Here is a 22,806-nt window from a genome sequence, read left to right on the forward strand (position 1 = left end):
GTGATTAATCTTTGTTGAGATGTGCTGCTTTTTAAAACGCAGCGGTTCAGAGATGGAAACACTTACCAAAAAAAAAGGAAAAAATTATCCCTGCATTTCAACTAGGGAAAAAAAAATGTTTCTAAGTTGCCAGACTTCTAAATACTAGCATTATAAAAACTGAAACATGAAAAAGAAGTTGTTTGAATTCTAATAACTTGAAAAAGAACTACGTTTTGTAACCAAACCGGACGCATCCTGTAAAACTTAGCAAGACTGAACTGCTATTAAAAGAGCAAGCATATTTTGGGAATTTCTTTTATCTCTTTGCTTAAATGAAATATACACCCTCCAGCATAAGAAAAATGATTTACAATTTCAGAGAAATGTTCCGCTTTAAAAATTATCCATAAATCCCATTAAAACCATGGAGCACGTAATAGCAAAACGCTAGAAGACTGCCTAAGATAGGGAAAGCAAAATGAGCCCAGTACATGTCACCTAACTGAAGATACTTAACCGGGATGATTAAACAAGACAACAAGCTGACCTTTGCTCCCTTCCACGTGCAATGGAGATGGGGGGGGATCTCGGGATCCTAATTGGACTTAATCACCCTCTGAAGGTGCCGCTCCTTCGCTGCTGACCGTCCGGCAGCCAATGCCAGCCAGGCACCTACCCGGCTGCCTCCCTCACCTGCGATAAATCTGGGTCACTGTGCCAAATGTCAGGGTTCTTCTGATATCTCAGATTAAAGGAATAACTACTTCACGATTACATAAACTGTACTTTAGCCCGTGGATCCCCGTGGCTTACACGTTTCATTCATACAATTATATATATATATATCTTGCATATTATATATATATATATCTTGCATGCGTTTTGCAATTTTCTCTACTATTACCGCCTGCCAGTAATTTCATGGTTGTGCTATTAGAAAGTAGTTGCGGTTTATAGGATTTAGAAGACCATCCCGAAAAGGTGGGATGCTTGGACTGTATCTTTGCTGTCTTTGGATCCTCAGCCAGAAAATGGAGTAAAGCCCAGCACTGCTCGTCACAGCTCTGAATGTCTGGACATAGTGCTATTTGCAGATAGCTCTGCAGGTCCGCAGCTGAGCTAAAGCCGTCTGCACACCCCATCTGCAGCATCCCTCCTCTAAAAAGGAGGGCGTCAGCCTGATGATAGTCATGCAGAGCATCAGCAGGTGGAAGGTGAGCTTGCCAAAGGGTCCAGCCCACTCAAATCCCAGGCTGGACACGAGAAGAAAATGCATTATTTCTAGTGAAATCTCCTGCTGCTCCTAGCGCAGTTCTGAAACGAGCTGCCTGGAAAGGCAGAATCTCCATCCCTGGAGGTTTTCAAGACCCTGTCAGCTACGGTCACGGCTGACCTGCCCGTGCATTGGCAGTGTGAGTGGTAGGTCGGACGATGACCTCCAGAAGTCCCTTCCATTTCTATGATTCGAGTATCTTCCCACCTGAATCACATCTCCTGTACTCTCCCTCTACAGTAAGTTATGTAGTTTAACTTTCTTTCATCAACACTCATTATACCTACCCCATCTTCACTGGCAGAGGACACCAGGAGAGAAGAGATTGTCCTTTGTAACAGCTGCAATGAGAAAATTAACAGGTTTTGCTCACAACAAAAATCTTATGTATGCAAAGACATTCTGTTCGCAGGTTAAAACAGTCATGTTGAACAAAGATTTATCATTTTAATATAGAATGGTTTCGTTTCTCTGGCCAAGAAAACAGAGGAGAGGTGACACAAAAGATGTTCAGAATGGGAGTCTAAAAATACACATTCCTCTTAGGCTGTGGAGACTGAGGTTTCCCAAGGCCCAACCCAAAAAAGCCCTTCAGCTGGACCATAAAACAGTTTGCAAACCTCAGGGCGAACTCAATGACTGTATTATTTGAGTAAGATCTGGGAACTGGGTTCTTAGCCCAATGAAACACAAGTTTAGTATCAGATTAAATTATGGGATACTTTTACATCTTTTAATTTTTCTTCTGGCAGAGCTTTTTATAAAAGTGTGGCTTAGAGTACCTACGTGTCTACATATCTAGCCTCACTATACTCAACACACCGAAGCTCATTTCGTGCCATACCTTTACTTTTACTGTACTTTGAGATCGGGATGGACAGCTCAAGAAGACTTCCAGCTGCATTTTCAAAACCGGTGAAATGACAGCTTCAGAGCACTGGTTGCAATATAGCAATCTGCTGAAACACGCAAATAATGATGGAAAAACACAGATAAATGGAAAAGCTATCAGTTATAAATCAAAACACACAAAAAACCAGCTAGCTTATTCTCTAAAATACCTTCTGGTAGACTTTTAGTAGGAAAGCCCTGGTAGAGATTCAGTTGGTAATAGCAAATAGACCTCTTCTGTTGGCAGAGCTAAGTAATTCCCCTGGAGGACCTGAACTCTTCTAGCAAAAGGATCTAATTTTCTAAGTTTTGGCAACATGGGGGGAGGTTGCTATTTATAGTCACCCCACTTAAGCAAATATTAATCTCATAACCTTCTAAAAGTTATGGCAAAAGAAAATTTATAGTATAGATTTGGCCCAAGTGACTTCTTGATTTAGGCCCTCATTCAGCAAACGTTCAACGTTTTCAGCACACACTTAAGTCATATACATAAAATTAAGCTCAGCTATAAGTGCTTGTTGGAATAACGTCTTAAACAAATATTGATGCTACACTGTTCTCCAAATGAAGCAAAAGTGTCCTTCACAGTAGAGGTTTTTTTTTTTTTTATTGAACTACACTATTATGTGAACGTACACACATCCTTATTTTTTGCATGATAGTAGAAGACAACTTTTTTTATTATTTTCAGCCTTTTTCCCCCGGAGGCTCTACATAACAGAGCATAAGCGGTAAAGCTTCTCATATTTAGGAAAATGCTATCTATTTCAATGGGACCAAACGCACACAACTTCTCCTTATGCTTTTTTTAAGCTTTTCCAGTAGAAAGAACCCCCCTTTCCTTCTTTTTACACTCTGACTAGTCTCTTATCCTCTTGTGTTTTTATCCCATCAAGTATCTCAGACTCTGCAAGAGCAAGCTGGCTAAGCAGGTGAAGGTGAGGCTTTCCAAGAGCGTGCCAGTATGACGCAGGTTTAACGTTTCAGGTGGTAACAGGTCCTGTAGGATGAGTCTTCACATTTGGGACAGTCGTGCTCCCAGAATTATTTAACATCCTTTTTAGAAAGGTTATAAATTTAATAGGTCCGAAACGCAACTCTTTCACACTTACGTAAATTACAGCAAAGATGACAGTTCAATATAAAAATGAGGTGAATTGGTGGTACACAGGGTAACAAGGTAGGGTAGACAAACACAAGAAGCTACTTTTAAAGGAGCTTAAAATCAGACCTGTGATTTATGTGGATGTTTATTAAAACTAATATTATAATGCAGTGGGCTATGAAATCTTTATAAGCAATACTTTAAGATTCACTTGAAAAAAAAATGTGATAACTGCAAATTCAAACCATTTCATATCTACTTGTATCTTTCTTAATAAATTAATCTAACCTTGCAGGTTTTATCAGTTCATCAGCAATAAAAATACTACGTCTTAGTTCTAGGAAGGAACAAAGTGCAGCCTGTGCCTGCAGGAATCATTGCATCACCTATGCTGTTATGGCCGGATCTGCAAAACACCTGGAGTGCTCCGGAGCATGCTGACTCTCACCTGTCCTGGGGACACAGTTCCAACTTTCCATTGCCACATCTGTTGCATGTAGGCCAGGAGAAAGCAGTGCTCTCATTAACTCCAACCACCGTACCTGCAGAAGATGAAATTCTTACAAAATACTAACAGTAAGCTAGCAAACACAGTCACTCTTGGCTTCACAGCAGGTTTGATCCTTTCTGACTCCCAGCATAAGAATAAGATTTGTTGGAGCGAGCACCAGCTCTTCCAACAATCTCGCTCCCTTCCTCCTTCGTCCCTCCAACAAGGGGTGACAGCATGGGAAAGTGTGTTACATTCTAAAAATAGCAGAAGGTAGATAATTGATAAATAACTTTCCAAACAGGTTCAGTTCTTTTGGTTTGGGTTTTATTGTTTTTCTGATTTGTTTTTGTTTGTTTGTTTTCTTTCTGGTCCTCTGATGTTTCCTCGGCAATAAACAGCCATAAAAATCATCAGGTCAGATAGCTTGATATCTATATTTAGGAAACACAAACCAGTGAGAAGACCCAATCCTTTTCGAAAACAACAATGCAGGTTAAATTCCATTAACAATGGAGTTATTCTTCATTTATACTGATTTAACAGAGATTAGATCTGGCCCACAGATTAAGTGTGTGCCTAAGAAGGGAATGCCAAAGATACTTTGGACTAATATAAAGAGCCTTGCTAGTTTTGGCAAGAAAAAATATATTCAGAGTTTTATGAGAAGCTAAGAAAGAGTGTATTATGTTTTATGGTAACGATAGGCTGAAATGATGAGCATTATTTATGGAGAAAATACTTCTAAGTATTTTGCAGCATACGAAGCGGATCACCTGTAAGAATGCAATTACACTAAGATAAACCCTCACTGGTACAACCGAAGTATAGACTAAAATTCCGTCTCCTATTGAGCAAGAATCTCACAGTTTTATACCACATTCAATGAAAGAAACCCTTGGAGACTAGGGAGCATTTACACTGTCTGGTCTGTAAGACAGGGTGTTAATCCCTTGCTTTCCTGGTTTTCCTGGGACAAGGACTGACACGAAGGAGGGAGCTACACATAAACAACAAGACCGTAATTTTCTTTGGGAATTCAAAGGACAGCAAGTCTGAACATTAGGGAAGGTACTTCTCAAATACAACATTTATGACCCCATTTCTATGAAACAACACAGATTTTACTGACAGAATAAGCAATTCTGTGCATTTAACCCCTTGGACTGTTACAGGAATAATTTTGATTCTTCAGTTTTTGTCATTAACTGGGAGTTTCCATCAGCACTTGCTACTACAAGGTAGGCTGCTTTCTGCCACAGCATGGGCATGTTTCCCTTGTTCACAGAAAAGAGAAGCTACCAATTAGTTTGCTGAATATGTTTCTTTTTTTCATTAAAAAATCATTTTAAAAACCAAACCAAACCAAACCAAACCAAACCAAACCAAACCAAACCAAACCCCCTTTTCTGACAGATCTGTTTCTCTCTCAGCCTTTTAACCTTCCCCCAGTTGTGTGCCATATTGCAACTGCAGAATGCCAGTGCACAGGTAATACAAGTACATGTGAAGAAAATGAATCAGGATCATACTGACGAGATTACGTCTAGTGGAGAGGTTTATTTTGATGACAACATAGAGTTCCCTCAAGAAAACCACCAGAGATCACTGATGTCAGAACAAACACAACTGGAGGCGGCAACAGATCTAATAATCTAGTGACAGTCTTGTGCATTCTGCATGCAAAGTCATTTCTCAAGTTCATGCTGCTGAACCACTGCACATCTTTGTCGAGACTCTAGATTCTGCTTGACGTTCAAAAACCTTTCGGATATTTTCCCCAAGATCCTTCTTTTAAATGGAAATGCGCATAGCCGAAATTCGATTTTTACCTCTAGTCTATTTTATGGGTTGTGGCTGACATCATTAAGAAGAGACTGATAATAGGACAACACCTGGAAAAACAGGTCGCTGGTGAGGAATGCAAAGAAGGGCTGAGGATTAAAAGTAATACTCTGGTTGAAACGTTCAAAAAATGAATGCGTATCATTTTTTTCCCATCAGTTACCCTGATTAATGAACAGGAAGGGGAAAAGTTCAATCAAAAAGAGAAACCTGGGTAACCTGATTGACCCCATTTTGTTCACACTGTTAAGAGGGAAAGGGAAGAAAAAGCCACCCCTGAGTAAGGGTGTTGGATATGAAAATATCCAATGTCAAAATTCAATCACTGGTGGTGAGTCATATACTAAGCAAATATCATTAATCAGGCTAATATTCCCACATAACATATGTGGTATGGACTAACTAGAATTTGCTCATAAGCATGGTTAAGAGGAAAAACAGTTCCGTGCAGTATGAACTGCCAACATTTAAGTCACCTTGACTGCTCCTATACAGCAAAAAGAAGTTAGAAATTACTTTGCAATGCATTGTGATAAGAAAATAGATCTATTAACCCGGAGCTCACAGGTGAGAACCACAGACTCATCTTTAGAAGGAGAATAAACTTTCCAGTAGAAAGCAACCACAGGTTTTCACTCATCTGTTCAAGAGCAACACACTCCAATCCAGAGGTGATATGGCTGGACCTGTCTGAAACAAGGATTTCTGACATACTTCATGGATCTGATTGGATTGCAACATTGTCCTTTTAAAGCTGGGCCAGCTATAGAGTTGCACCAGGTTGCTCAGGGCCCAGCTTTGAGAAGGAGTTAGGACTGGAGGAACTTCAGAGGTTCCTTCCAACCTAACTTACCCTATTTATACACCTTCCAAAAAAACGACTGCTCTACCTAAAACCCAGCAGGCAGCATGGCCTGTGCCCCTCCCCAACCCTGGCACTCCTGGAGGCTCTGACACTGTGACCGATTTCTGTATCTGTGGATGGGGACTTGAATGACCACCTGCATTTTTCACTGGTGAAAAAGAAGTTTTTCTAGGGAAGGCTGAGCCATCCCCGAGAGCCATGAGGAGCAGCCACGACCGCAAAGGAGCAGGAAGGAGCACTACTTCAAGAAGGGGTAGAGCAAAGCCTTTGCAGCCTTTCTGAGCGGTAGGTGAGAGGAGGCCCACGTACAGCGTACGTAGGTGACCAGAAGTACAGGAAGTGAAAGGAGGGCACAAAGAAAAAGAGTGAACGAGGTAATGCTGCTGCTCACTGAAAGCCTGGCTAACAACCCTCTGAGCTAAGGGACAGTGAGAGTGAGTGAATTTTAGAGATTGTAAGTTTTCCTTCATGGGTTACTCCATCAAAGACATGCTCCCAGCAACAAAGTAGGGTTAGTGCTATTAGTTTCACTTCTTCAGTAGGAAGATGTAGGCAATAACTAACCAAATTCCACACCACTGGATATATATCTTAAATGCTAAAATTAAATAATTTCAGTTACACATAGAAGTGAGAGTTATCATCTATATATAGCATTAGCATATGTATAAAGAAGACACTTTATATTCTACGTTGGTACAAGTGTGTGGGAACACACTGATAACAGCTACCCTGGACAAATTTCAGATGAAGCAAGACAAGGCTGTAAGATTAATTTCTCCTTTTGTCATTCTTCCATCTGTAGCACAGAACAGGGAAGGCGTGACACCTCCCATGTGTGTAAAGTAAGTACTTGTTTACACAATAGATCACAAAGGTGCATTTTCTTTCTTCTACCGGAAAAAAAAAGGACAGAGAAATGTTTGCTTTATCCTACTCTGTACACTGCCAACGGGACAAAAGAAGACAGGCCCTTCTCATACTTAGTTATAAAATTAAGAGTGGAGAAGTGATAATTCTTAGCATAACTATTGGAGAGGTTAAAAAAAAAAGCCAAGAAGTATTTCACACCCAATGACAGAAATATCTTTCAAGTAACTCACAATATCGATGTCAGATGTACCTAATAGCAAAGGCTTTGAGTGAAGTGCCTCTAGTTGCGCTTGGCTTTCATTATGCATTGTTACAGTTCAAGATTTGTCACTGCAAGGTGCTCATTTATTAATCACAGAGGCATTGCTAACTTGTGGCTCTACCATAAGAGAAGGTATGTTTAGAAACAGCTTTGAGTGGTTTCCAACTGTCTTTTCAGTGCATCACGTTATAGCTGGAAGGATTAATTTGTAACCATTATTTGCTATTATTTTAAAGCTCATTTAAAATGCTCCAGCAAATACTCGAAGGTGTAAATGTACAACAGTATCAAGAATTTTCTACAAGGCCTACTGGAATCATTAAGAGTTAAATTAAGAAAGGAAACTATCTTTAAAAGCCAAGAGTTACTGGGCTTTTAAGGACCTTCCCCTATAGGCACTCTACGACTAGGAGGTTTAAGAAGCTGACTGGACAAAGCATTAGAAAATACACAGTAGGAAATGTTTCTGCATGATTAGGAAATGTTAGAAAATACATTGTAAGAAATGTTTCTGCATGGTTAGTGGAAGGACTGAAATATTAGACAAAGCAATGATCCAAAGTGGCTGCTGAGCAAATATTGGCCAAGTTATGCTAGATGACTATGGTGAAATATTAAATTGCCCCATTGCAGCAAGGCTCCAGGGAAATCAGACACTAACCCCTACCATTCAGGATCTGGCTAACATATCTTATCCATCTGCCTAAAAAGTATTGGTATACCTTACCGTTGCCAACATCAACAAGGCTGGTGTGAACAGAAGGCTTCTGAAAGAAGACGGCAAAGGAAGGAATATAATAAAACAGATTGTGCATCAAACATTTATTCTAGGGTATGAGTGAGTGGGAGCAGAGCTTGGCCAGCAAAAGGCAAACAGAGCCCACAAAGAAGTATAAAAACTTAAATATCCTAATGACCCACAGCAATACTGTGCTTTTTTATCCCTCCACGCTATTTGTGCAAGAAATCAATACGAGGACCTAAAAGATTAAAGTGAGCACAAATAATTAACAGCATTCTTTTCAGGAAAGGCCATACAAACCTCTTACAGCACAAACGGAGTTGGCCCGTGTTGTAGAATCCAGCTCATCGAGTCTGACAGGGCCAGTCAGCTCACTGAGGTCAGCACCGGCAGCCGAGTACAAAAGAGGCTTTTGTAATAAGAGAACAGTACGTTCAACACAAATAATCCTACCTGCCAACAAAGACATTTCAACTCAGTACAGTAACAAGGAAAAAGGTGACCATGTTAATTGTCATGGCCAATAAAGACAACGATCTCTGCCAGCTACTAAACAGATGGATAGACTCCATCAGGTTTTCTCAATGACAAAATATTTTGCTTTCAGCAATACATGCATCATGCTCTCGTTACACTTTGCGAATCCCAGGGAAAAAAGATGTTTTAAAAATTCAAACATGGCAGAAGAGAGTCTGATTCCACTGACTGCATCGCACCACACTCCCTGCACACACGTTACTGTCTGTTCTACTGGGCACACCTTCAGGTGGTCTTACTTCGTTTCAGAGATGACAAAGAGTAGGTGCATGCAATGCTTTACTCTCCAAAGCAGAGATTTTTGCTTTGGGACACGCAGCTGTTTACACAGGTTGGTGCTTCCAGTCCACTTACATTTTGGAAGTGGCTGAAGGCGTGAGATGTGAACTACACATGCAGACACTATACAGAACCATACCTGAACCTCAAAAAAAGAGTGACTAAAAATGAATGTAAAGTGAACTACCATCATTACATGATCTGTATGGTGGCGAAGGCTCGCAGCTAAGATGGTATAGGAGAGTTTGTAAAACTTCTGTATCTAGGGACACACGTGTCTCTAGATACATGCTCCTGCTCCTGTTAGAGGTAGTTAAGGTCAATAAAACAAGTTTCTGCAGGAATATAAAAACAAATGAAACCAAGTTTCTTAATATTTTTGAGTCTTCTGTCAGCTAGCAAATTTGATTGACACTGGTCATTAGATTCAACAGCCATCAGGGAAGACTGGAGAACATACAGCAAGATCACTGAATTTCTCATTTACTTTGGAGATCAAGCCAAAAATGTAAAAAAGAAACCGTATGGGAAAGCTCTAATCACAACCCCTTTCAACTTTCTTATCCCAAATTTGCAATGTCTCCTCTTCATCTGAGCATGAGAGTCTCTGTAGGTCACGTATTTCCATGTCAGAGATTAGGATGCTATTTCAGTTTGATTCCAACTGCTTCAAAACTGCGCGTAAAGCTTACCATTTCCCCACACCGCATCCTTGAAGAAGATGAGTCGCGAGGCAACATTGAGGGCTTCTGTGACTTCCGTACTGAGAACACACGATGCAGCGACTGACACAGCAACAACTTTTGGAATTATATGAACCACATTTTGCAGTGTGGAGTCAGTCACAAACAACCAAATCTCTCTTTGATTTACAGGAACACTGTGTTTTGTCTATTATTAAAAAAGAACCAAAAAAAAAGATACAATTTGGAATGCAGCTGTTAATTTTTAGCAGAAGGAAAGACTAAAATAACATCCACATATTTAAATAACTAATAAAACTGACAGAAATTATTATGTTTAAGGCTTGTACAGGACAATGAATCAAAGCTTTATTGGAATTTTTCATTATTCCTTACTGCAGATACAAACATCTCTACCTTAAATTAACCTTCCGAGGTTGACCCACTGCAATCTTGGCTTTACCTCTATCAACAATCATGCCTTACCATAACTCACTTGGACTGTACTAAGGATTTTAAAATATATTTTATATTAAAAAATTGTATCATATATATACTTATATACATATCTATAAAGTTAATTGGCTGTTTTTATGAACAAAGACTTATATAATTTTTGCCTTAAGAAAAGAAAGACTAACACTACTACTACTATTATTCCTCTCTGAGCAAATTTTCCATCTACTGTTATCTGATTCCCCAGAGCACCAGTCCTTGGCTAATAGCTACTGTCCGGTCCTTGGCTAATAGCTACAATAAGCTACAAAGCCGGAGGTTTTTCTTTCTGTTCAACAAACATCTCTAAATATTTGAATGATGCATAGAAAGAGGAAAGTAGATAACTCATAAGTAAGAAACATAGGAACCTGCAATGACAATATAAGTTTTCTGCCTAAGAAGGGTATAAAAATATTCTGGTGTGCCTAAATTAAGGTATATCACAACTACTGATGCCACAAACAAAATACCTACATTTCATCTCAGGCTTCATATGTGAAAATAATCATCACAAAATCAGTAGAGTTTTAAAGATTTTTTCACACTGGTATGATGAACAAGACAGACTAGACAGACATTCTATAAACATCAGCACTTATTCCAGAGTCTCTAACAAAATCAGATGGGTCACAATTTGATGATTCATGCTTGTCTTCTTTTTTTTTTTTTAAACACAACTTTTATAATATCTGCTGTGCGTGTAAATTTTCCCATGCTTCAGAAAAAATTGGTTTAGTAACAAAACATATTTCATATTTACCAGTCCAAGCAACTTGCGATTTTTAAGATTCTAATATTTTAAAATATTTAACTGAAATTAAATTGCTTTCTTAATTTAAAAATTTTTGTTACTATTTTTAGTTAGCCTGCCAATTAAAAATTCATACTTAAAACATTTAAATGAAATTAAAATACTGCAATGATTGGAGAGACACATACCACTTAAGTATTTTATTCTCAAAGTTGCATGTCTCTAGCATAAGGTAATGCAATGACAACCCCAACTTTTGTCTTCGATTGAATTCAAACCTTGAAACCGTTAACCACACTAAAATTAGCTTTTTGTTCACGCTAGCAGCTTTTAGAACAAATGCAGTAATTGCAAGTAATGACTGAGAAAATTCATAACTCAGATATTATGGTTATGCCTTAATACAATATATGCTGCCTATTGCATTGACGTCGTTTCTTTGCTTAGTAACATATATTTGAGTACCTCCTCTGCGTAGATAGCATTAGAACAGCTTCAAAGAAAGAATTTTTACAGCTGTCCCATGAGAATTACTAACACATTAAAAGCTGGCTTTCAGAAGAATCATCCAAAAAGTAAATAATAACAACAACAGAAAAAAATCACAAGCTAGTATAAAATCATCATCTAGCTATGTGTGACAATTTGTTCTGAACAGAGAGGACACAACAGACAAATAGCAGCAGGATCGAGTTATAAGGAAGGACAGCTCCTTAACCACAGATGGAATATATTTCCTCATATTCCTTCTGTACCACAGTACAGATTCTGAGTAATAATAAAAGCATATTTCCATTCCTCCTTCAGACAAATGAAGTATCTCAGAATACTGTAGCTACATGGACTAAATACTATTTTTTAAAGTACATTGGAATTAGCTCATGTAGCAGATTATCTAATAATAATAAATCTGCAAAATAAACCAAATCATAGTCCCTTCCTCACTTATTACAACTTGGTGATTTTGCATGTGAAGGATATGTCCTCTTGGCAAAGGCAGCTGCAGTAAACAAGCTGCTGTTCATGACCTTTTTCTGGGAGGATTAGGCAAGCAATACACTAACAGCAGGTAAATACCTTTACATTCCTAGAGCAGTTATCCAGAAGTTACGCAGAAGATGATCTATTGCTTTTCCAATGTTACTTTAAAAAAACTTATGAGCACTCATGTTGTTCACTTACGAAAATTTAGTGCTTACAGTTCAGTAAGTGAATAGCCATTAAAAAAACAGCTAATAAACCTCCTAGTAGCAAGAAGAAACCATAGACCTTTTTTTCTGCTTGACAAGCTTCCATTCTTCAAAATCACATCTGTTCCTGCATGCTTCATCTCTTCTCTAATTTAGTGATGAAGTGCTTCTACACAAGAATACTGATGACCCACAGCATCTCAGATGTAGACATTCCTGAATACAAAAATGTTTGGCTAGGATACCGCTAGTCTGTAATTTTATTTTATTTTTTAATAGAACAGGTTTCTTGGAAATAGAAATTTACGCATGTATGCGTCCATCCTTCTGTCAGCACCCTAAAGATCCCATCAAGCTAGCCCTAATTTCACGTTTGCAAATCCTCTGTTACATTCTCGCTTAGCAAGGAGAAAACACAAGAGATACCCCTCATGTCGGGAGTTCAAAGTACTCCCTGTCTAAAAATCAAATCATAACTCATTGGCTTTTGAAGCAAAAGGGCGAGACCTAAATTAAATTTATGTCTTACACTGGTGGGAAGCATCTCCAGCTATTTTGCTGGCCTTTCTGGAATTTCTTTGTCTTTGGTTCATATGCTTTGATTCACACTTTGTTTCTTGTGGAGCTGATGGACAATTGCAAATTATTCTCCACCAGCATTCAGTGCTGGCTGTACTGAGGATCCAGTCGCCAGGAAAAAATAAATAAATCAGCAACAAAAAATTCCTTTAACTACTGAGGGAGTCAGCAACATTTTGAAAGAAAATTGTAGCGTTATTCAGAAACAAATAAATAAAACACAATTATAAGTTTTCCAACATAGTATGGATGGCAGATGTATTTACCTAAGAGTTCCTCCTTTCTAGTAACTGGAGCATAAAAGCAAACTTCGCCTGAGGGGCTTCTATTGAAGTCAACAAAAATAGTCCACAAACTTGCACGCAAAGAGCAAAACTGTATTTTTATATAACTATCATCTGTGAAATTCTATTCCCAGACGCTCAACTGACTGGGAACTTTTCGCTATGTATCTAAGGATAGCATTTAGCTATAAACAGTCTCAATGAATTTCCTGCAAGCTCCCTTACTAGGGTGAAATATTACCTCTGGTCAGATAGCGATTTATTCAGAAACAATTCAATTTCTAGAGCGGATGGTATTGAAACTGGAGATGCAGTTCATTTTACCCATTCACAAGCATTTTAGACTTGGTGATAATTCTGCTCATACAGCTCTTGAAGATAATTCGGGAAGGTTTTGGGTTTTCCCCTAAACAAGATAAATGCTGGCTTCTTCACATAAACATTATGTTGATTTTATGTTGAATTCATTGCTAAGTGAAAAGATTACCTGCAGCCTTAGATACAGCACTTGTGCCCAAAAGCTACAACGTTCATTACAACCATCGATCTGAAAATAGTACAAAAACAGGGAATGAGACAAACATGATTCCAGAAATCCACTGGTACAAAGTATTTGTTATCTGACTTGTAAAGCAGATTACCTGAAGAATTTCCTTTAGACCATGAACAGCTGGTGGCTGGTACAAATTAGAAATCTGTTCTTCCTCATCCACTTCCACATGTATTTCACCAGACTGAACAGTAAGAATATAACAGAAGCTGGGAGGAGGAAGATTAGTTGTCATCTATTAAAAAGTAAGGAAAAGAAATGTGACCTTAAAAAAGGCATTTTAATTTGGCCAGTCGGCTTTTATAATAATAGCCAAAACGAACCACGCAATTTACATTTTAAGAGGGATGGGAAAACAAAATTATATGGTTAATAACAACGACTCTCTGAAGTAGAAGTTGAGTTAATAAACCGACATTCACAAGTTATAAGTGAAATCAGCTTGTGCGTATCATTCTTTCCATAATCTGACATTGATCCTCATCACAAAAACCATCTCATGATTTGGCACACTTGGCAAACACTTCGACTATCTCAAGGTGCTTGCTGTTGGTTTTGCACTTTTTTATTACGTGGTAGGAGTGCCCTGATTATTCTTTTTTTTTTTTTTTAACATCCGTAACTTTTCTGAGATTTGCGGACTTTCGCATGTGGGTGGGTTTTTGTGATAGTAAACAGCTGACGAACTTTTAAAGCTGCCAAAGTAAAACCAGAACAGCACAAAGAGATAATGAAGAACAGGAACGCAACAGCTACAAGAACTGCTCTCTTTGTGTTATGCCAGATTTTTCTTTCCCCCTTAAAAAGCACCCTGACGTAACAACTTTATCAATCACCACTTGAAGAGGTCCCAAACTAGAAAGACTTCTCAGGAAAAAAAAGACAATGCTAGAAAATAATTTTTATTGTGGATATGGTAACATATTCTTCTAGCGATGTTTGTTGTTAATAAAGCATTTCATTTAATAAAAGAAATATGAATCTATTAAAGACAGCTGCTTACCCATTAAAAAATAAATCTGCATAAGGAGAAAAAAAAGCAAAAGACATCAACTCAAATTCTGTTTGCCTCTGACAGCACTAAAGAAGGTATTTGAATGTACATATGGCTCAAAAGAAATCAGTTCCGCAGATCTCTTCCCCACAATATTATCAGCGTGCTGGCAATATTATTTATGTACCTATGTATAAAACTTCTTCCATAAAACTGTGCATGAAACTATACTGTTTGTATCAAGAAAAATGTATCTCAACTGAAAAAAACTCCACTCAGCCAAAAACCTGCAGCAGTAGAATGCAAGTCTTGATCCTCTGTGGAATGAATTAGTATTTCAAACCCATGACAGAAGTGTAAATTACACGATTATGGAAAGTTTCCTCCATTTTTAGACTGCTAGTAAAATAGAGAAAATGAAGAACAAATGAGAATCATAACAACACTGAACAACATTTAAGAGCTTTGCTCCATCCATAGATATTCCCATTCTGTTGTCCACATTATTTCAATGCACAAAACAATCCATTCCTCTGAGATTTCCGAAATGTCTAGATGAAAGAGAGAGTCAAGGAGAGAACAGCCGTTTCACTCAGTTTCAGTCTTGGTTTTGTATGTAACCAAGGTCTGAACTTTTTATTCTTCAACATAAACCCCTGCACAATGCAAAGAACATTCTACATGGCAGAGAAAAGATTCTCAGACTTTAGAAATAGCTGGTAATATCCACCTTTAATGTTCCCTGGTTTTGAAACTTGTTTATTTCCAGCTTTTTCTTCTTTTCTAGAATTTGCATCCTGATTGACTCCCCTAGGCTCTAACACAAATTTTTAATACCACACACATTTTCCCCAAAGAACACCTGTACAAGAACAGCAGGACAGCACAAGCACTTGGTTACCCAGAAGCTTCTCAAATGATCTTGTCTTGCCAAAATGACACTTGATATGACAGAACTCCTTTTCAAATACATAAGCTAATTAAAGGAAAACTAAAGATGCAATTTTAGATTTGCAAATGTATAGTAGCGTACTTTAAATCCATTTTAACACCTCCCCATCCCCTAAAATCACAGAAACATTCATTACTTTTTAGTAGATTATTTTTGTGTTCATCCTTTGACTGCCTTCACACGAGACAAATATCAGTCAAAATCGTCCTAACTAGTAAGAGACCTGATTCCAACAGTCAGTCTGTCCTCACAGAAGTTAATCTTCAGAAAAATGCTTTAGAATCTAAGGCTGAAAAGTGCTTCAAAGAACGAGTTAATATCCTTGTATATAGATTTCTCAGCTGGCTCCATGCTATCTAACTTCTTTTTCCTCCTGCAATGAGAGGAGAGGAATAATTTGTCTGGACATCCTACCATTCTAGCTCTAGACGATTAATAAGGGGCTAATTGCATCATTTTGGAAAGATGCTGCTGATCCAGAGGGCTTTGGGTTAGCCTAGGAAGTTGCCAGAATCAGTATTAACAAAATTCAGTAGCTAAAGAGAGGGAGAGAATCTGATTCCCAAAGTAAACACGAGTACACTACCAACAAAAATAGTAGTTGTGAGTGAAAAAATACATTTCCATAATAACAAGACTTACCATTTCAGAGTCTTGACTTTGTCCAGGAACTTTTACAGGCACTACTGGAGGCCACAGACTGTCTATCAGGCTAAAAAGTCCTAATGCCCTTCAAAAAGACCAATAAAATCAGGTTTAAAATGTTTTCTAGTGTTATATATTATATTAAAAAGATTCATTAAGAAATATAATTTAAACCATTGCATGATTATGAAAACAATTTCAAATTATATTTGTTTTCTGGAAGCTGGTTTTGATTTGGTCTAATTAAATCTCCATCATTTCTGCTGCGGGGTGGAGAGGGAGGGAAGGCATGCATCACATTCAGTGACAAGCAAGTCATATTTAATCCTTTGCCACGAACAGCCTGCTACATGATAACATCAGGGGAACTGGGGTAAATGCTAGCTTGGGAAGGACACAGGTACCAGTACAACTTCTTTTAAAAAATAGCTTTTAACTATTTTAACTGATAGACTTAAAAAAAAAAGTTTTGCTTCTAACATTTTCATTTCTTGCTTTGCTCTAACAGTTGATTGCAACTGCTTTCAGGAAAGTCAGCAATTATCAGATATAGAGAAACAGGCAAGATTTTGTTATCTTAAGTACATGTGCAGATGATGGTCTCCTTCCTACACAGCTGCTCATTTAGGTACGGTTTTTATTTATTTATTTTGCAAGTTTCCCACTTTTAATTTAGAAATAAACATAAAATGAACAGCCCAGCATACTAAGGGAAAAATGCGACGGACTCTTTAGCTTTAGCGTGCAAGCTGTCCAGTGGCTGCCGCGTCAGCTGATACGGCATCCTTGCAGGACAGGCAGGAACATCCGAGGGAGAGGCCACGAAAACAGCAGAGGGAGGGGAAATAGCTACAGACAACCAACTTGAAGAGGCATGCGTTTTTGAGTCAAAGCTCTCAGTTATCTCGTCCTAGTTCTCTGTTCTGTGTAGTCGAAGGACAGAGATCTGGATTTTAACCCCACAACGCCTCCAAGAAAAAGTTGTCTGTTTCTCCAATTAAGAAAGCCTCTATTTCTGAAACAGCTCAAAAAAACGAAGTCCAAAACTTGCTAAAAGTAATATTAGCTTCTAAACTCAACTGTTTAGAAGAAGGAAAAGGCATACTCTGGTACAGGGCTGAGGCACGTTGCAATATGCTGCTTCTCTTCAACGGGTCACAGAAACCCTCCTTTAAAGTTCTGCTTTTAGCTCACTTCTGCTTAAGCTTATTTATTTCTGTATTTCCCTAGTCCTTCTCTGGATCCTTAAGCGCTTAGACTTTGGGAGTCTATAGGCAGTAAATTTCTTCCCATGTTTTCTCATAAAGCACCAGGTATCGGCTATGATTCAGTGTTAATAGTGACGCCTTTGGACCAGCACTGTAAGAAGTTTTATGAACGTAAATCTCAGACTGGATCTTGTGGAATAAAGCTTGTGGTTCACAATTCGGATAACAAGCTGGCAGATTAAAGAGACGATGTTGCTATCTGTAATCATGTTCTCCACACTAATGAACAGACGAGAAACACAAATGTGCTGCTCTTTTACAGAAATGAACTTCCTGACTTACAGGGCATCATCACTGAGTCTGGAAAAGGAGAAGGCTGAGCTCAGAGGCTGTTGGGGTTTTATGTGTGTGTGTTTTTTCTTCAACAGTGGGAACATTACAACATACAAAGTAACACTTCTTGGGTATTAAAGAGACTTTACAGCAAATTGACCACTTCTTGAATCCTCGATCAGGGCGACATTTTCTGTCCTGTATCGTACAGAACGATATCCTCTCTACAGTCACAGGAGGGCCAATGCCCACTGGAACAAACTGGTCTTGCTAACTGGGACATGAAAAAGGAGAGTTAGAAAAAGAGAGCGCAGCCTTCCATACAACTCAGGCAGTTGCACAAGTGGCCTCCTCACACGACATGCAGCGTGAGGGCAAGGGCAGAGCACAGGTGTGAACATACCACACACTCTGCGCCTGTGTGTGCATACAGAGATCACATACTTATCAGCTTAGAGCAAATAAGCTATGTTGTTGCAGTGCAGGTATAATCACATCTCCACACAGACTGTACACGGATCCCTCATCTGTATTTTTAAATTTGCACAAGGGACATGAAGCTGTCCCTTATTCTTCAGCTCTCTTCCAGCTTGCTACCCCATATCAGAATATCTATTGACATACAGTACATTTTCTTCAATTGCTTGTGTCCTTTTGGAGAAGGTCATCTACTGCTTGAACCAGGAGCACTTAATTATTAGTAAATGACAGTATTTGTTTACAAACAGGCAGAGGAGCAGTGTTGTGTAGAGAGTGTCTCCCGGACATCTTAGCCCCATCCTTTTCTTTGACACCAGCCAGGCCATTTGCTACCCCAAGGCTCTGCACATTCCAAATCACGTTCTGCTGGGATCCTTCTCTACCAAAGGGGATGTTCGCTCCTGGAGCTGTCACTGATGTGCCCTAGGGGTCAGTGTCCCTGGTGAGAAGCTCCCCTCTTGCTCCACCCATTTATTTGCCTCCAAGAAATTTAACTTTCTCTTTACTCTTATGGACTTTGACTTAGCAGAAGGGGGAATGAGGCGGGGGCAATAACAGTGGAGAAAAGGCAAGACATTGTGTCCTCCTCTGTAGAAAATCATTATTCTTACAGAAAGAATAAAATCCACTCTCTTTATTGGTCAAGCAACACTCAAATCCCACTTCAATCTGACTTGAACGATGGGTGTATTTTATCCAATATGTGTATCCTTCTTCAGCTAGAGAGTCAGGACAAGAGATGAACAGCCAGCTCTGTGCTACAGTGAAGGGACATGGTTAACCCCCATGTGCACATAGAGCCTTTCTGGCTACAGAAGACAAAATAAAAACTCTAAAATTCTGCTCTGTGAGTGTAATTACTAGTCACTATTTAAAAAAAAAAATAAAATAATTTTGATCGCAAAAGGACAGACTTCTAAAAAGGGAAAAGCACAGTAAGAAGTGAGAAGAAACAAGCTCGAGGATAAAAAAAAGAACATGTAAAGTATTTTGAATAACATTTTTTTATTTCAGAGACAAGGACTCTATTGTAATATTCTATAACTTTTCTTCAAAAAAAGAAAAAAAGACTGAATCCATACCAGGAGGACAGAGATCATCTATCAGATTCTAAATGACAGATTCAACCCCCTACCTCCCATGCTAAACTGAAATCTATGTTTGGTAAAAATTGTTTTGTCCCATACTAAATATGCTGATGTCCACTGTTTATCACCAACATAGCAAGGCCACCAGTGACTCTAATGGAGCATTAGAGTATAGACTTCCACAGAAGTACGGACTTATGACAGGCAGTCCTCTACATACAGGTACTCTTCTCTTCTGTAATCCACATCTTCAAGCTTTGCTGATATATAATGATACTTCTATATATGTGTGTGTGTGCACGTACATACACACACAGGGACATACGTATGTATACATAATATGCAAAATAATTCTTTTTAGTATCCTTAATTATTTTTATCATCCAGTGTGCTCAAAAGGCATTCCTCTCAACTTAAATTTTGCTTGCTGAACTTTGTTACGTCTTTTCTGCGTAGCCATAAATGCAAACTGCCTGTTGCATACCCAGACAGCAGTCAGAGAATTTTAAATATTTCATACTCTTAAACAGGCTAAATACATGTCTGAGAAAATGCAAAATATACAGGTGGCATGTGCAGAAATTAATCCTGTCCTATTTAACAAATTGTCTTAAACTACTCCATAAAAAAATAACTGGAAGATAGTGAATGATACTAATAAAATAGCATTTGCTTCTCCCTCCCCACGATTCTCGCCATAGGTGATGACTGTGCTGCCCTGTACAGAAGCAGCTGCTTTCATCTGCTCACCTAACCACCTTCCTTCTCAGTTTCACAGCTCGGCAGGAGACAGAAGTCACCTTCTACTTGTAACCTTCCTGGCTTGTCTAGCCCTTCACTGCAAAGTCAAATGGCATACATACACATGCATATACATGTTTGCTCTATGATTTTTGATAAAAACATACAAATTAAAGAGAAAAGCCATAGTAATTATATTTCGACCCAGTAAAGTGATAAACCAGTATCTACAGTCTCGGTACATCTACTCTGATCCTATGGACATTTCATTCCTTTCACACTACAAGCTATACTACAAAGATCAAACAACTTCAAATTTTGATTTTTCAAAATTGTATTTCACTGACTTTGATCTGACAACTTATTTCATAACTTACTGAGAAGATTTTGTTTATTTCTCTCAAAAGCATGAAGTTTCATCTACAGTTCTGGTCCAAGAACTTTCTGTGCGACATGCCTGATTCAACTTTTTAACGTTACAGCTTATAGTTTGGGGGATTTTTCAATTTTAATAATCATACCACAGGTTCAGGGGAAGATTACTGCAGGGAGAAAACAGCAGCAATATCAAAGAAAGTAGAAGGAAAAAAATGCCCATAACTAAGAAAAGAAGAAAGACTATGTAAGGTTTACAGTAGGGGACAGGAAGAAAGATGCTAGGATTCTCCTCCAACGTCTTCCACAGCTTTGCTCTGAGGACTCAAGACTTGGCACTTCTCTGTTTCCTCCTCTCCTACTCTCCTAATTTTAGTCTAAAATGGAACAGTTTTCTTTTGGCAGTATCAGTCTCAATTATGAAGAACCCGAAAATAAAGCAATTCCATGAAACATGTCTTTGCTCAAAGCTAAAAAGAAATTAGTAATAATCACCTAGACTGCATAAGCTTCAACTATCAAAAGACAAGCAATCCAAATATGAAGCTGATACTGTAGGCTAGCTCTCCCTTTAATTGACCTATTAAGATCTTGCAGTGCACAAGCTACACAACACCACATTTTCTCAGACTTGAGTAATAAAAGCAACAAAATCCTAAAGTAAAAATCTAAGCCTACTAAACCAGCATCTCAGTCAAAAATACAAACAGGCAGGAAGGGTTGCTGGCTTTTTTCCCTGAGTTTTGTTTAGATATAGGGAATTATTTTGTTGAACAATTTATTCACATACTTTAGTAACTCAATTTTCTATAGTACATTAGAAATTACATATGCTACATTAAAACACTGAAATAATATATAAAAGTAGTTTTGATTCAATATAGATACACCTATGTTATTCTCCAGTGCTGGTTACTAAACAGATTAATGACAGAAGCACTGAAGATACAAGCAGCAGACTATGCTAGTTAAAGAGAAGAAAACTCAGGAAAAAAAGTTGATTTCTGATGCATAAGCAGTCATCAAAAATAATAAAAAAGTAATGTAAACATTCAAAACTTCAATGCGATTACTTAAATTGTGCTTTAAATGGAACTCAACTTTTAACCACAGCAGTTACTGAAGTGTTTCAGGACCTCAAAACCTCAGAGATGTGGGTGGCTCTTTTAGATGGCAGTCTTTTTGGAGGAGGGAAAACCAAAGGAAGGAAGTTATGACTTCCTTGCTCTGCGGAGGGTTCTTACTATTACATTTCCTGTCAACGTCTAGCAGTTGAAACACTCTCCTATAGCAGTTAGCAGTGGTCCTCTCTTCTGAGTGTAAAGCAAAAAGAAGAGAAAGTATACGGTGAAGAGTAGAGGAAAAAGGAGAGAAAGAGAGGCCAGAGAAGTATAGGACTTAAAAAGAAGAAAGCAAACCCTCAGGCACAATAGTGACCAACACTACAGACAAATACAGGGAGATTTCACATTTCAGTGCCTAACATTTGAGAATTTAATATGACAAACAACAGAAACCAACTTTATTTGAAAACGCAGAATTTTCTCAGAGAAACATAACACTGGTTGATGAACTCAATATTCAGAGTCTACTTACTGTAGTGGAAAATGCAACAGATAGTACAACCTGCCATGAATTCAAGGTTGGGTCAAGTGCCAAAGCTTATGAGTTGATGTATCCTTCAAAGTATTTTACCCTGTCCAACGTAAGTGTGGATTTTAGCACTATCCATGCAACAGTTGCATCTTATTTTGAAACTTGTTAAGTGCTTTTTCAATTTAGGGACAAAATTGATACTGACACCCTGTGTTAATTATGTATTACGTTAAATCATTTCTTCCCCCCCCCCATTTTTAAATTGGTGTCATCTTTCTGTTCTGCTGAATAGAAACTCTTCATCTTTCTGCCTTGTAAGAAAGCATAAAGAGAAGCAGCTAAGTCTGCTATACTTAGCAGTAAACTCAGTGCTTGGCAAATCAGGTGAAAAGACACGAACTGTCAAAATCCAGATTATTATTCTGTGTGGAACTCCAGTCAGGGCTAAAAACATAAAATTAACATTTTTGTCGATAGAGACAGATATCTAACTACAAAGTTTATCTCAGCTCATTGAAATTAATTTCTGGTAGGAAGCAGCAGCCTATGACAATTTATAGATTATTTATTCCCAAGGCGTTTTAGTGAATGCTCGGTCCCTGCATCTAATTGCATCCATTTAGTTACTGGTTATACCGGACATACCTGAAACACGCCTGGGATCTATTAAAATAAGGGGGGTTACATGTTAGTTGTACTGCATACAGATTCT

At 38.3% G+C, this 22,806-nt stretch overlaps 1 protein-coding gene across 7 annotated transcripts in view; it reads right to left on the reverse strand.

Moving 5' to 3' along the window:
• Nucleotides 1-22,806, reverse strand: part of SPIDR (scaffold protein involved in DNA repair) — a 208,036-nt gene that overhangs the window by 1,727 nt on the left and 183,503 nt on the right. For 4 of the 7 annotated variants that reach the window (XM_087753773.1, XM_087753734.1, XM_087753767.1 and 1 more), the window contains 8 exons: nt 16,271-16,358; nt 13,774-13,917; nt 13,620-13,679; nt 9,840-10,038; nt 8,632-8,784; nt 3,703-3,796; nt 2,100-2,214; nt 1,543-1,596 (listed from right to left, as the gene is read on the reverse strand). In XM_087753773.1, the coding sequence (XP_087609899.1) occupies nt 1,543-1,596; nt 2,100-2,214; nt 3,703-3,796; nt 8,632-8,784; nt 9,840-10,038; nt 13,620-13,679; nt 13,774-13,917; nt 16,271-16,358 (907 nt within the window). Of the gene's footprint in view, nt 1-1,542; nt 1,597-2,099; nt 2,215-3,702; nt 3,797-8,631; nt 8,785-9,839; nt 10,039-13,619; nt 13,680-13,773; nt 13,918-16,270; nt 16,359-22,806 lie in introns of those variants that run through there. The other 3 variants (XM_087753743.1, XM_087753750.1, XR_015703862.1) reach the window with 3 other exon arrangements.

The sequence above is a fragment of the Nipponia nippon genome, unplaced genomic scaffold (genome assembly GCF_047370975.1).
Source record: "Nipponia nippon isolate SJK-2023a ecotype South Korea unplaced genomic scaffold, ASM4737097v1 scaffold_1, whole genome shotgun sequence".
Classification (NCBI taxonomy): Eukaryota; Metazoa; Chordata; class Aves; order Pelecaniformes; family Threskiornithidae; genus Nipponia; species Nipponia nippon.